Below are 16,534 nucleotides of genomic sequence, written 5' to 3'. Positions count from 1 at the left end.
TACGTGTATAGTTAGAGTTCACCATTGTCGTCATTAGCAAACTTGTCCTCTAAGCCTTTCTTAAATGTCATACTGCCATGATTTCTTAATTGTAACCTTTGTTATTGCCACTGAGCCTCTAACGTACAGGTACATATACATGTATGCACTAGTGGCTGTGAACCCAAAGACCCAACCGATTTGATTGTATGGTCTGATAGCACTGCGCAAAGCGACATTAACTGCACAGAAGTTCTTAGATGTAAGCTCTGATGTTGATTGCCTCGGATGTAGACAAGGCCCGCGGCTCACCTGCCCAGTTAAACTCGCCTACAATAAACATTCCGGCTCGTCAGAAGCATGTTTCCGAGTGCCTGTTATCATATTACGTATCAGCATTTTCATATTGTTTCATATCGCTTTCACTTGTTACGAAATATAGATGTATACATATTTATATACTGCGTTCAATATGATAAGACCTGTATTCAAAGCAGAAGAACATGTTCCTGATAATAATTTTGTGTCTAGTTTAAAAACCCTTTTCTGCAGAAAACCTTACAATGTACCGGTACACGATACCATAGTTATACTGGTATTTTAGGTGGTTCTTGGAAAATCGGATGCGAGTGAAATCTTTGCCTTTACCAAATATATATTGAACAACAACTTGTAAACACATATGACGGCTTTTTGCGACTTTGTTATTTCCCTTTGAACATGAGTGCGTTCAACGTTATAATACAGGATTTTTTATCAAACCTTTGGAACGTTGTAGTGAAGCCTTTACCAACAAAACATAAGAAAACAAGGTATTTAATTTTAAAGAAGTAAACTTCATATACACTGTTCTATATTTGGACTCTGTTATTATGTAAGAACTGAAGTCACTAAATAAAGAAATTAAACTTCATTGACAAATCAATCATAAAGTTGGAAATTAAGACATAAATCAAGAAACTATATCGCAATGTCAACTCAATCCAATCACTTGAATGAATTATTGTCTGATATAGATGCAGCTTGATTGTAATGTCGAAATCTATTTCATTTCTATACATATTACGTATGTATGTTTGTATGCTATTTGTCAAATAAATAAAGTTTAAACTAATGTCGAAAAATAAAAATAAAAGGTTTTAAGCTGGTCAATGAAGTATTAAAGAGGTTTACCGGAATGGACTTCAAAAACATATGTTCAAGACTATAAAGTATGTTTTTGCTGTAAAGCTGTAAAGGAGCTAAACGAAGGCCGGGTCAAAAAGTTTATTGAAAATAGCTCTAATCTATTGACTAACTAAGATGTATTGAGATTTAACAATATAAATACTTCGTCTTGAAATATCGCTTGATATATTTTCAAAGGCAGTATCAAAAGGTCCACCTCCTGTGAACACAGTTCCCAGATAATTAAATTTATTAACAATGTCAATGTGATCATTATTATAAGTGAACATGACATTACCCACTCTTTTTATATTTCAAAACTATCATTATTTTAACTTTGCTGGCGTTTACATTTAGCTTCCATCTATCACAATATTTTTCCAGTATATCTAAACCATCTAACAATCTCTTTTATGTTTCAGAAACAAATGCAAATATCATTCGCTTATGCAATAAGCTACAGTTTTAACAAACCAATATTAGTACCATCATGACCTTCTCAATGTTTCTTCCAAGCCAGTTAAATGTTTCTGTGTACTGGGGGTATATTGTGTAAAGTTAGATCAAAGCGTTTCCGTGTATATGTACTGGGCTATTTACCATACAGAAAAACTTTTTGAATGACTCCCGAACTCGGCAAAATAAGTTTTTATGTATAAGTACAAGGCACATACTGTGAACAGATAAAGGATGGTTATGAATGCCTAGTGTGGGGTTGAGCCCCTTCACGTGTCTTTGATTCCACCTGTTTGTTATAGTATTGTATTGTATTATAGGTTAATAAGTCATTATATCTTTGTGCCTTTTAAACGTAGGCTATTGTAGGAATATGGCTTCTGTGCTTGGTTTACCCAGTTTTTTGTTTGATAATATGATAATGGCTTCTGTGCTTTATTCCGTAGTTTAATTACATCTAATGTTGCATGAATGCCAACTTGAGAAATCACTTAGATTAAGCGCTTGCTAGTTCCGTAGCGCAGTATTTATCATAAGTGAGCACTTTTGTGTTTGCCCGACTGAAGATGATTCACTGAAGGTATTCAATACACATATGTGAATTGTGGATTTCTGGTGGCCCCATTTTGGTAAAATTTTGATGGGTGTATGTGTAGAAGAAGATTATTCAAAAACTATGCTTAGAATAATACAACAAATACATTGCAAAAAGGTCCTGGTACGTCCGATTCCAGTTGAAATAAAGAGCAAATATACACACTGAAACAAGGAATAAAGTACCTTGATCAAAAAGGTTTTACATTTCACTTGATACCAACATTATACGGGGTCACCATGCAGTAGAATTTAATATCATTGTTAATGGAGCTAGCTAATTAATGGTTCGGATTCCTTAAATTCAGTATTATTATGACTGTGTCATTTACCTTGGTAAAATTGAGACATGATAAACAACAATGAAACCAATAGCAATGTTTTAATAGCAAAAACCGAGAAAACTAAATGAAGCCATGTATGCGTCACCCTTTTACCTGCACTCAATATTTATCTAATGGAAACCAGCGACCCAACAACTTACTGTTGCCTTGGCACAAGTATCGAAACATGAAGCCAAACAGACAACCAAATGAGCCTCACATTGTAAGAAACTCATATACATTTTGAATTATCGTTAATAAATAAATGTAGTGTTAACCGCATTTGAAGGGTCAGAGATATAACTGTAGAGTCTATCGCATTAGACCGGTCAGCGAAAAAAAGATAGGGTCGACCGTCTTGGAAGGGTTTGAGAAATAAATGTAGGATTTACTGCATTAGAAGGAGTAGCGATATAAATGTAGGGTCTTCAGCCTTGGAAGTGACTGAGAAATAAAAGTAGGATCTACCGCCTTAGAATGGTGAACGAAACAATTGTAGGGTCTACTGCCTAAGAAGGGGTAGCGATATAAATAACGTGTCGACGACTTTCAAAGGGTAAGCGATATAAATGTAGGGTCTACCGCCTTAGAAAAGGTAGCGATATAAATGTAGGGTCTACCGCCTTAGAAAAGGTAGCGATATAAATAAGGTGTCGCCCACCTTAGAAGTGTAAGCGATATATTTGTTGGGTCTACCGCCTTTGAAAGGTTCGCGATAACAATAACAATAAAGAGTATTTCACCTTAGTAGGGGTAGCGATATAAATGAAGTGACTACTGCCTTATAACGGTAAGCGATATAAATGTAGGGTCTACCGCCTTAGAAGTGTAAGCGATATAAATGTAAGGTATACCGCCTTAGAAGGGTAAGCGATATAAATGTAGGGTCTACCGCCTTAGAAGGGTAAGCGATATAAATGTGAGGTATACCGCCTTAGAAGGGTAAGCGATATAAATGTAGGGTCTACCGCCTTAGAAGGGTAAGCGATATAAATGAAGTGACTACCGCCTTAGAAGGGTAAGCGATATAAATGTAGGGTATACCGCCTTAGAAGGGTAAGCGATATAAATGTAGGGTCTACCGCCTTAGAAGGGTAAGCGATATATTAAATGAAGTGACTACCGCCTTAGAAGGGTTAGCGATATAAATGTAGGGTCTACCGACTTAGAAGGGTAAGCGATATAAATGTAGGGTCTACCGCCTTAGAAGGGTAAGCGATATAAATGTAGGGTCTACCGACTTAGATGGGTAAGCGATATAAATGTAGGGTCTACCGACTTAGAAGGGTAAGCGATATAAATGTAGGGTCTACCGCCTTAGATGGGTAAGCGATATAAATGTAGGGTCTACCGACTTAGAAGGGTAAGCGATATAAATGTAGGGTCTACCGCCTTAGAAGGGTAAGCGATATAAATGTAGGGTCTACCGCCTTAGATGGGTAAGCGATATAAATGTAGGGTCTACCGCCTTAGAAGGGTTAGCGATATAAATGTAGGGTCTACCGCCTTAGAAGGGTTAGCGATTTAAATGTAGGGTCTACCGCCTTAGAAGGGTAAGCGATATAAATGTAGGGTCTACCGCCTTAGAAGGGTAAGCGATATAAATGTAGGGTCTACCGCCTTAGAAGGGTAAGCGATATAAATGTAGGGTCTACCGACTTAGAAGGGTTAGCGATATAAATGTAGGGTCTACCGACTTAGAAGGGTAAGCGATATAAATGTAGGGTCTACCGCCTTAGAAGGGTAAGCGATATAAATGTAGGGTCTACCGCCTTAGAAGGGTAAGCGATATAAATGTAGGGTCTACCGCCTTAGATGGGTAAACTCCGGCACTGTCTTTCGTAGTCCAAAAACTTTATTATTGTGTTTGTTTCTTATGACATTATGTACCAAGTGCTTTACATGGTGTACAAACATAGTTATGTTATGTCAGTTTATCTTTATATGTTGTGGTTTTGTACTTATATTATGACAGTTTTTATTATATTATGCGGATATATCTTTATATCATGTAGAAATTTTAATACGTTATGTGCATAAATTAATGACTTTTAATTATAAACCAAAGAAATTGTTCGTTCATTAACACAACGAATATTTCATATATCCTTACGGTATGTGAATTTAGTGAAGTGACGCTAGCAGGGACACTGAGCCCGACCTTAACACATTATGGCAGGGAAGTCATTCGGAAGCACATACTACATTCGAAATGGGTAAATGCAGTCTCTGTTTGTTTGCGCCAGTTCATTGGCAGCAGTCTCTGTTTGTTTGCGCCAGATCGTTTGCAGCAGTCTCGGTTTGTTAGCGCCAACTCATTGGCAGCAGTCTCGGGTCGTTAGCGCCAGTTCATTGGCAGCTGACTCGGATTACTAGCGTCAGTTCATTGGCAGCAGTCTCGGCTTGTTTGCTCCAGATCGTTTGCAGCAGTCTCGGTTTGTTAGCGCCAGTTCATTGGCAGCAGTCTCGGTTTGTCAGCGCCAGTTCATTGGCAGCAGTCTCGGTTTGTCAGCGCCAGTTCATTGGCAGCAGTCTCGGTTTGTTAGCGCCAGTTCATTGGCAGCAGTCTCGGTTTGTTAGCGCCAGTTCGTTGACAGCAGTCTCGGTTTGTTAGCGCCAGTTCGTTGGCAGCAGTCTCGGTTTTATTGCGCTAGTTCATTGACAGCAATCCCGGTTTGATTAAGTTAGTTCATCGACAGCAGTCCCGGTTTGATTAAGACAATTCATTGGCAGCAGCCTTGGTTTGATAGTGCCTGTTAATTGGCAGCAGCACAGGTTTGATTGAGCACGTTTATTGGCAGCAGTTCCGGTTGGACTAAGCCTGTTTATTGGCAGCAGTTGAAGTTGTAACACATTCAACGCCCCTAACGCCCAACTTACAGCTGTCTTGGTTTGGTGGCACTCGGAACTGGAAGATGCAACACATTAAAACATCCCATTAAATACACTTGTATAAGTGCATTCCTTTGTAAGAACTTGAGAATTTGTAAACATTTACTTCGTTCGTCTATCAAGCAAGGTTTTCCACCTTAAGACCTTCATTGAAAGCTATATCAGAAGGTTGTTTCATGGATAAATAAAAAATAATAATAGGAAGGTCACGCAGTGCTTGTTCTAACATGATATTTCGAATAATTTATATAAATCAACTGCACTTAGTTAGATATTCTGATCTTATCAACAGAAATGCAAGTATGCAAGGTAAATAATGAGCAAGAAATTGGCTTCATTAGAATTTGACTAGCGGAATGTCTTCTTCCACTGTGCCCCGGATAATCACTTTCCCAGGCTAGCCCGTGCCGTCATTGCTCTGTGTTTGGAAGCTTAACGTTTGTACGAGCACTAAGGGGAGGATTTTTTCATGATGAATTGATGTTAGTTTCTTTCAAGTTTCCCTGTTAGTTCCTTGCACGCCTCCTTCATCAAACGTTTTCTGGTTGCCTGGATCTCTCCTGTACAGAGTAAAGACATACTAATTAAGGGCGTCTTCCTGGGCACTCAAGTTACGTTTGGCCACACAAAATAAAGCAATTTCATTGAACATGTTGTTATCTGCAATGCTTTGCCTACGATGCTTATAACGTTTTAACCCTCACTTGCAATACATCCGTTTTATACGCCCAATTCCACGTATCATCTGCATTACCATTTCCAATCTGTAGTCGATATCCGGTTTAACAAAGCTAAGTGCGGTTTATTTTATGCAATTTCTGTGTATCTTCAGTTTTAAAGCAGCTCCTAGACTATCAATAAGGTAGTTATTATAAAGCATGCGGCATGCTAATAAATATATTTTGATACATGTTGATATGTCTGTGCTTTGTTGTACGTGGTTTGTCTGTGCTAATTCGTATGTAGTACGCCTGAACTATTTGTGGTTGGTCAGTCCTATTTTATCGGTGTGTGCCTCTCGTTTCATGTACGTTGAGCTTTGACCTTGTCATTGGTCGTGGTGATAGTTTGAACACTGGGCAGTCCCTGTAGTTTTCATTGTATAAACAGAAACAAATCACAACATGTATTTGTTGTGGTCAATTCTGTGGTCAATTAACAACCTGGCCAAAGTGTAATGAAAACTGAAATCAGGCCTGCCACCGTGTTGTAGGGGCAATGACACTAGAGGGTATTCGGATGTCCTCCCCTCACCAACTTGAGGTCGTGGGTTCGGGCATCACCAGGGTGACATACTCTTGGCCTCTCAAATATGGCAACATTACTGGTTACTACCCATATAATCGACAGATATATAAGTATAAAGCTTCTTACTGTTAGTAAGTATCATACTATTGCGTTAACAGTAGATACGAATTGTCAACCTACATTGTGAAAGACATAGCTGCAAATGCGTTCTTTCGAGTTTGCTGGTTCATTTGTTCGTCCTCGCAATCTACACCCGTCATAAAAGGCAAACAGTGGTGTAAAAGGTTGTGAAGCGACTTTGCTGTGCCTTGTATTAGAGGAAAATGAAATCTAATCGGTACGATTTAAATGCCCGTGCAAGTGTACAATGTCAACGGAAGCCTTTAAGGGCCATCGCGAAAGGAAAATCAATAACATTCGTTTGTGACATTTTCGTTTCCCATTTTTCAAATTTTAATTAAGTCGGTCTTGAGAAAAGAATCGCGATATGAATTGTTATATCGGAGCATTCCCCCCTCCCCCTAACAACCTAAAGGTTTACTACATATTAATGTACATGTGTTGTACACAATGGAATAAAACAACTATTGCGTTTCTATCTCGGACATTTTCAAAAGGCAGGAAGAACAGGATCGCGAGAGCACTTAACCAAGGATTCCCTTCTTGCCAATGTTGCTCAATCATTACTTTCAAATAAACAGAGACTGGTGAAATACTTCGCGCTTCTGAAGGGTCTCTTTCAGGATAGAATTGCCCAATATTTCATCCAATCGTTTACCTGTTCGTTTGAAAATGTAAATGTAAATAAAATAACTTGGCCATGGACATCAATTTAAACAGTTTGCCAGTGAATTTTCCGTGCTAGTGTATATCAATAAATTGCTAATCTTGACGAAACACCAAAGATAAACATTCCTGAAAAACAGTGTGAATGTTAAATACGTATTAATGACGTTACATGCTCATAATCATTTCATGTTGTTGGCGGGCAGCAAATAATGGCCGCAGCAGACAAATGTTTACAGGTTCATAACGAGTTCATTCCTGTTCATATCCATGCGGATGCTAGCATTTATGACATATGGTGTACCTGTTAAATGTTTGATAGTCGGGGTTCTTTCTGGGATAAAATATTACGGAAAACTACTTTTCCTGGCAATGAGTATCTCTGTATAATAAAAAGTAGTTTCCTTCTTTTTTTTAAATAAATATAAACTACCATTTAAATTAAATTAAATAACTGTTTAATTTTAAACGGCATTTTTTGTGTAGGGTTTTACAGCAAACTTGCAAACTTAGTAACTAATCGAATTATATTATGTTGTATTTCGAATGTGTACCTTTGGGAGAAATTAACCAGAAGGCTAGAAACGTAAACTAAAAGCTGTAAGAAACAAACACAGCAGACAGATGCGTGTTAGAACATTAATTCTCACAATCAAGGTACAACGAACTCACGTTTGCCCTGCACCTTTGTGAGGCCTCCTTTCCAGCGCGGGCTGTTATAATTGCTTTCGTATCAAGGCTGAGATGACAATTGGCGTGCTCAATATCAAACAGTAGTGAGAATTACGAGCTAGCCCATAATCCACTGAAGATCTTGACATTCTGGAAGGTCGTTGTTGATGGTAACCGCGGAACACAGTTTCAAAAAAGCACTCTCAATACCAGGAGAGTTAAAGTATATTTAGGTTTCAGGGACCATTGAATTTCATCTTGTATTTAAAGAAAGTGATTTTTCTACTTGGATTTTCATCAAATAAATAAATTAAAAGCAATGGCTCATAACTTCATGAGACAGCCGTCCGATGGACCCGTGCATCCACAGGTATTTTGCTTGCATGTAATACTCATGTAGATTAGAGTGTGTTTTATAGTAAAATGTGTTAAAAATGTGCCCCGAAACGTAGTTTAATTGACATCACAAATGTTTAAATCCAAAATGTAATAACTTCGGTGTTTTTATATAAAGAAATCAAACCATTTAGGGTTGACGCAATCTATTTGAACCGATTGTACTGTATCCTGTATCTATGCGAAAAATTGAAACCGAAATATCAGATATCTGTTACGAAGAAAGTTTGCAGTTTTGTCGTTCATACAGAATAACATATGGATCCATCAATTACCATTGACAAGAAATGGACATTCGAGTGGTTCAGAAAATATGAGATTTAGAGAAATGGAGGCATAGGATCTTATTCAGTTTCTATTTTACTTACAAATTAACTCTTTAAGAGAAAATATAATATCAAAAATCAGGATTATGTTTAAAATGCTATACACAAGAAAGATAAAGATAGCATATACATAATTAATATGATGATACATTTTCCATCTTGTTAGAAAAAGTTGTAGTGACCGTGATCATTTTTAAATCCATATTTTACACTATGAACTACTTCATAATGAAATAATTTTTCTGGGTTTGAAGAACCTTCTAAAATATTCATCGCGCTTGAACATTGAGATATTTCGGTTCCTGATAAAGTCACAATGCTGATGCAAAACCTTGATTATGTGTCCGTGACGTTGTAGTGTCCGTGACGCTGTAGTGTCCGTGACACAGCCAACTGTCTCCCCAATTTTTGTTTGTATTTTCATAAATTTTTGCTTCTTTTTTCAAGGTCAGGGTGCAGTAGATAAAAAAAATACACAAAGTATTCAAAAGAATATAACAATTGCGGATATAGCAATGTCAGAAATAAGAAAGTTTTATGTTTTGATCATAAAATGATATATCAAGAAATGCAATACACTAAGGGCTATTTTTCCAGAGCTTATGGGTTTATTTAATTAAAATCACGTTAGATCATGAAAAAGAAAATAAGATTCATAACTTTGAATGTCAAATTTATACCATTGAATGAAGGTCACTTTTTGCAACACACCTGCTCGATATAATGTGGAAAATGCAGTACAGTCATAACTCGCTACGTCGAAGTCATTAGACCTTGGTTAATACTTCGATATAACAAACATTCGATATCACCGAAATACAAAACATGTCTTACTCAACCTTACACATTCGAAAAAGTTCGACATTACCAGAACATCGAGATAACACAATTTGACAGAGCAATTTTCGACTAAATCGTTCTTGTTGTACCATGCAGGATAATTAAACAAGAGCGTGAAAAATACACTGTCCAAATATTATATCTGAAAAGTTGTATTTGAATACATTCGCTTTGTTTACGAAAAACCTTCGTTTAATTCGATATAGTAACAATTCGAGATACCATCGATAACAAAACATTGTACCATTTAGCCGAGGTAAAGGTTGTCTAATGGTAGGGTTCACATTTATTAATCGGTATTGTCATATTCTAATAAAACGCTGTTACCCATTTTTTTAACAAAATTCAAATCGATGTTACGCCAACTTGACAGTTATTTACAAAAAAAGAATGCCAAGTAGCTTCTAACTGTAAAAAGGGGATAGCACCTAATTGACAAAAAAAACTGAAAAAAAAACCTTGAAATTAGCGTGTATCTATTGGCTGCATCGGCTTTAAGTCCCTGGAGTAATTCAAGCAAATGGTTTCCACCTAGGTACACGTGGATAAGCTTTTTTTTATATAAAAAAACACATTTGATTGCCTGGTATATCGTATTGTGCTTTCATTTCGAGAAATACTTGCTAATAATGTTAGAAACGCATTATTGTAGAATCGCAATACGAAATGCGCAAATAATTTGACGATGTCACTTGCTTTACAAATTACTAACCATCATGAACAAAAAAACCAAGACAAACGGGGTTTAATGACATCTTTCTAGTACGCATAATAATGTTCAGGATAGTTGTGTTATTAATGTTTATATCGCTATGCAAAGTGGTTACCTTTGTTTATGTAGTTACATAAAAAAACGTTTTATTATATCCCAAGTACTTGATTTAACTGTTTCTGTCGCTCTCTGAACTAGTTTCCAGATTATGTTTTGTGTAGTGTTCTCGCGAGTAAGAACAATGCTGTCATCAAGATTAATGATGTCTTCCAGGATATAATTCAAACGTATAGGCTTCTTAGAATGACTACATCCCGAAAACATTCGCTTAATATGCAGTAATAACATGGATGCGTTTGATATCTCAATGCATTGTGATATGTTTCTACAGAGGACAAAAGCTACAAGCCTTATTTTGCTGTCCATGCAATATATACGTGTTCACCACATCAGTTCTCGTTTGGCCCTACTTTAGGCGGATTTTACATTGCCTACCTGGCCTTCACCAGTGCCGTACTAATTGCCACCAATAACATCAAAAACAAATGAATATATATATAAATAGCAGTCCTATACATTATAGTTTGCATTATTTAAATGTGTTCCACTGAGGTAATACTGTATTGCCTTTTGGACAGTGTCTATATGTAATGTAGTTTACGTCCTGGATGATCCACATGCTGGCATCTCAATAAGTGTATCAATATATTATTGATATGGAATAAGACCCATTTAGTGAAGAAAACATGTTTTTTTCTAGACTCACCTGCTGCCATGCTTATCAACTATTGCAAGCAAGCAAATACAGTAATTTACAAGGGTAATAATTTCAGGTGTTTTTTGTTAAAGTTCAATTTCAGCATGATTTCAGTTATTCATACATGATTGATAACGATAAATATACTAAGATTTTAGTATACTGAAATGTCAATGTAAATGTATATGTTTTGTATACACCTATTTAACAAAAAGTCAACACTTTGATACTGAATAATGCCAATGGTAAATTGTTACTAACGCTAGTAACACCATAATTGCTGTATATCCTTTCAGTTTGGATGAATTGCAAAAAAACATCTGAAAACAAATTATAAACACAAATATTTATTTCATAAACAGTCGGGTGGTTCCCCAATACACGTTTATAGATATGGTACTTTGACTGTAATGAGAGTAGTTTGCGTCGTCCATCTCTTTGTGGCACGAGACCGGGAGTCCTGTCGCGGCATCTTCACCTTAATAACGGATTGGCTACTTAAAGCTTGTCCATTTTTGAATAAACAAATATAAAACAACAAATAGTGCTTGAAATTAGTGTCAAAATGCTTCGTCTAAAAACATTACTGGTACAGCATTTTAGTTAAATGGGGTCATATTTAAAAGGGGTAGGTGCGAATAGTTAAGTAAGAACCACACTCCTCATAAGAACAACATTTGTTTTGTTTAGATATTGTGGCATTATAATGAAGACTAAACAACCCATGTGTTTCATCATAGCGTCTCTGCTAATAAACGCAACGATAAGCTAGTCTGCCAAGCAGCATTCTTGTTAGCTATATTGTTATATTCAATATGTCATTCCAAACATATATGAAAATTAAGCGGCATTCTTGGACGTATTTCATTACTAATGTAATAATTATGCCAGTCTTACCTATGTGATAATGCAATATCATCACCATCTTTTAGTTGCTAATTCAACAGTTGATGCAAGAGGAAAAAACAGTTGTGATAACAGAGTGGCATGTATGGTATATAGTAAAATGTGAACGCGTGGATTATTTCATTGTATGGGCATCTTAACTTATTAAACATTGCTGTTGTTCATCAAGTTCTGACATTCATTGCCAACAATTATAAGACGTTAAAATCATTAAAAACAGTATATTGAAATGTATGTCCATACACCTTAAAAAAATATGTGAAAGTAAAAAGAAAGAAACCGCCAAGGCCGTCACTAATCACTTGACCTGATATTACATAAATGCGAACATCCCTAGTTTCTAGTCATTGCGAAGGGTTTAATCGTCCGTTCATTACCTCAATTACTCTTAGTTAAAGAGGATATGAAAGGCACAAAATTCTCACCAAATTACCATGCTCTTGCTGGAACTGTTATACAGGTAGTTTGGCAGTATGCCAACGATAACAGTGACGGAGGTGCACTCGTATCTCACATTGAACAACTGTTTCATATTATGAAGTTGAAAACTGTTTATCTTACGTAAGATTATGGTTGTCAAATAGCCGTTTTCTACGGATCAAACCCCTGAATTGTTTATTAAAAAAGAGTTGAAAGATTATGTCCGTTTATAAATCGGAAAAGCATACCACGATTCCTGTAACCTTTCTACCATATGTGATACACAAGCCTGTCAGTGATTGAAAAAATGTTGTTGAATGTAAATAAAAGCTAGCAGAAAAAATGTTTCAATCCAGGGGTTGAGGTTTATCATACAAGTCTATTACAAACTATTAATTTCATGTTAAGATTTTACTGGAAAATATAATTATTAATCATACACCCACTATTGTATGGGAAACATATCCAGGTCTTGGATTTCGCTTAGTCATGCATTCCGTAGCAGAACAGTGTAGTACCGCATAGTACAGAGCGTGGCATCAACCAAAATTCCATAAATCATCATAGCCGACCTTGCCTCGTGTTGAAGGGACACGTACGGTCATACTAAACGTCAATAATAATATATTGTTAAGTATATTTACTAAGCTATATGGTATAGACACAACAGTGTTGGTGCCAACCTTATCTTGACCCTGGAAATGCCCATTACTACAGTGCATGTCCTCCTCTGCCAAGTTTGTTAGTTATGAATATTGTCAGGATACCAAATACTTCGTTATGCACTCAATATTTCTACTTACCTTGCTTATCGTTCAAGATTTCCATTCAGTTTGGCAACACAAAGTTGCTTAATTAATAACTTAGTTTATATCATCGTCGTGTTAGTCATAAACGACTTTCTTTCAATGCCAATCTATTCATATATTAATGCAGCTTTGCCGTAAAAATGATATAGCTGAAACAAAAGCTAAATAATTTCAACATACGCTGTGTTACAAAGGACTTATTAAAATGGGTAATCATATAAAGTATTTTAGCCTGAATATTTTCTTATGATTGTAAATTAGACATCCTTAATTGATAAAAAAAATATTGAGACCAAATGAAAAAAGGGGGAAAGAAACTTTATAATAAGATTTTAATTAAGAAGCGATCGTGTGCATTCATGTAGATGCATATAGACTCTGCATGTAACATTCATAGCTTATAAGCTTCTTTATCATGTGTAAGTGTATATAGAACTATTGACCATTTTATATTTGTGATAGTAACCCCCGATTTAGATGCCTAAAAATTAGGAGACGAATTTCATTATATTTTTAATTGTAATTACTTTATTTATGAAAGACGTAAATATGTTAATCCTAACTTCTATAGTTATCCAAACATTTTGAACTATACAAATTTAATGTGTAGTACTAAAAAAAATACATTGATAAAGCCAGCACTCTTTGCAAAAATAATAATGCTGAATTTTATTTGAATCATCTTCCTTAATTTTATTATAAAATACTTTTCATGATACTGTATGCTGATATATATTTTGTTTTTGTTTTTTTGCTGTTCATCTTCATATTTCTATTTTTCTTGCTGTTTTATGTTTTGATACAAGTTTTGTTACCTCTCATGCCAATGTGGGCCAAGAGTATGAATAAAACTTGAAAACCCCATTGCTAGACTATAGATGGATTTCACTAAGACCATGGCTGACTGAACAGCTCATGAATTATTTAGTGGGAACAAGAACGCTGTGCTGCTGATAAGCCCCCAGAAGTAAATTCAATACATTGGTGTTTGTATGGTCAGTTTATACATGTTTTCTGTAAGTAAAATTGGTGAAATGGTTAATAGATTATGTGTCGTTGGATGTGCAAATAGACAAAACAAAGAAAAGGTAATATCTTTGCGCAGATTTCTTAATACCCATTGAGTAGACACATTGAATACATGTTTAGGCTGTTGCAGACTATACAGAAAAAAAGATTCTGGAGTAATATATGACAATATGTACAACACCAAGGTGACATTTTTACAGGTATATCCCGTGATTTATTTTTGTGGATATATACTCAGTTAGAACCCAATGTACTTCAAGTTGCCCTCTCTCTCCCAAATAAGATTTACCACAATTAATATAAATGTTTTGTTATACCAAAAAAAGATAAATACATGTCGAAAACAATGGTTCTTATGAAGGATACCGAGTTGAGTTTGAAAGAAAGGTGCAGAAAACAAGGGATTTCTACAAAAATAGATAGCAGTGAATTTTTTAGCACTCACCAATCATTTAATATTTTTGCGTTTTCAGATATTAAATACACGGTTACAATCTTGTCATCAGTTATGAATGTGTTTCATAAATGCATCATTTAGGAAGAAGTTAAAGGTTAATCACTCAAAATGTATTTTTGTTATACATGTGCATGTATTGATTGATTTTGAATCAGAATGTCACTTTAAAAAAAGAACTGGCAAGACTTTCACTTAAAGACCACCTCTTGATTGTCCTAATGAAAATTGGATTAGGTCTTTTAAACAAAGACATATCATATAGCTTAACACTTTCTGGGGCAACAGTTCCTCGAATTTGGAACACATGGATACCAAGTTTAGCTAAATGTTTGAAACAATTAAATATTTAGCCAGAGAGGGAGGTGGCACGATCAAATATACCTGAGGCATTTTAACCTGGTTACAACAAAGTGATTTCAATAATCTATTATTTTGTATTTTTTATTGAAAGCCCGCATAAATTTACAACAAGAGCACAAACATGGAGCAACTACAAAAATAACAATACAATAAAATATTTGATATCTATATCGCCAACGGGAGCAGTAAATTTGATTACGGTTGGGTGGGGTGGACGTGTGTCGGACAAGCAAATAACTTTAGAATCAGGATATCATGTCCATCCTTTTGCCCGGTAATGTATAGTTGTCAGAAAGGGGGGTCCTTGTTGCCGAGGAAATGGCAGCATCCAGCACTGTTCTTAGGATTCCTTCATTCACCGGGCAAAAAACAACTTTCTGGCAATGAACCGTCCAGAAAAATTGTCACATGTGAGAATACATGTTGAGCGTGTCATAGGGAGAATGGACTCAAGTATTCCTGTTAATGAACTTACTTTATTGAATGACAATTTGATGCCTTCAATCATTACATAGAACTAGGTGTTTACATCTAACAAGAAACGCAAAGCAAATATTTGTGGTCTTAATTGTTCATGTTCGAGATTAACGGGAGATCACTGCGTTTGAGATTGGCACGCCGACTACATTCTAGTTATAAGACAACACACTCGTCATGACATTAAACATTTTTGGCAGAGGAGCGATACTGTTTTTTTTCGCAAATGCTTAACGAGATAAGTTCTAATCTAGGCCTTATTTTTGTTTTGGGTTATTCTTGGTACTGAAATATCAAGTTAACAAAGCGGCATAGTTTTAGATGCACTGTTAATTTTATAACTCCCAGCCCACCCTTTATACTCCCACTGATGAGTATGCGAGGGGACTATCACAGGACTCATATTTATTATTATTCATACTGGGTACGTTTGTGTAATGATAATAATAATAATAATAATAATAGTAGTAGTAGTAGTAGTAGTAGTAGTAGTGGTAGTGGTAGTGGTAGTGGTAGTAGTAGTAGTAAATTATCATCGATGATATATAAATGCATATACAAAACAGTTTTAAAAGACATTACCTCCAGACATAATAAGAATACGATATCAATGGTTCTTCAATATAAAGTCAATACTAACACAGTGTGGATTTGTAGGAACTTGGGAATATCAACAAGATGTAAATCCTAAATGGCTTAAATTCGCGGTTAAGAGCGAGCTTAAAGATCTATTCTTAACATCGTGGTACTCCCTTATTGAAAATGCTAGCAACAGTCAATTTTATAAATCTTCAAAACGTCTTTTGGCTATGAAAGGTATCTTCATTCAACACCAAAATCATTATTATATCCACTTATCAAGTTTAGAACAAGTTGAGCAGTTGGTAAACACAACTAATAAAAAGGAATTTTTGAATATGTGTAATAT

The 16,534-nt window shown here is 35.7% G+C and overlaps 1 protein-coding gene across 2 annotated transcripts in view; it reads left to right on the top strand.

The window, feature by feature from the left end:
• LOC128204108 (filamin-A-like) overlaps positions 1-16,534 on the top strand; it is a 74,437-nt gene that overhangs the window by 4,970 nt on the left and 52,933 nt on the right. The window contains exon 1 of one of the 2 annotated variants that reach the window (XM_052905469.1): positions 8,146-8,487. The exons of the other annotated variant lie outside the window; for it this stretch is intronic. Within the exon in view, the coding sequence (XP_052761429.1) occupies positions 8,437-8,487 (51 nt within the window). The 5' untranslated portion in view covers positions 8,146-8,436. Of the gene's footprint in view, positions 1-8,145; positions 8,488-16,534 lie in introns of those variants that run through there. 2 annotated transcript variants of the gene reach the window in all.

This window comes from Mya arenaria, chromosome 2 (genome assembly GCF_026914265.1).
Source record: "Mya arenaria isolate MELC-2E11 chromosome 2, ASM2691426v1".
Classification (NCBI taxonomy): Eukaryota; Metazoa; Mollusca; class Bivalvia; order Myida; family Myidae; genus Mya; species Mya arenaria.
The sequence above is the reverse complement of the archived record's forward strand: the minus strand, read 5'-3'. Positions and strand labels throughout refer to the sequence as shown.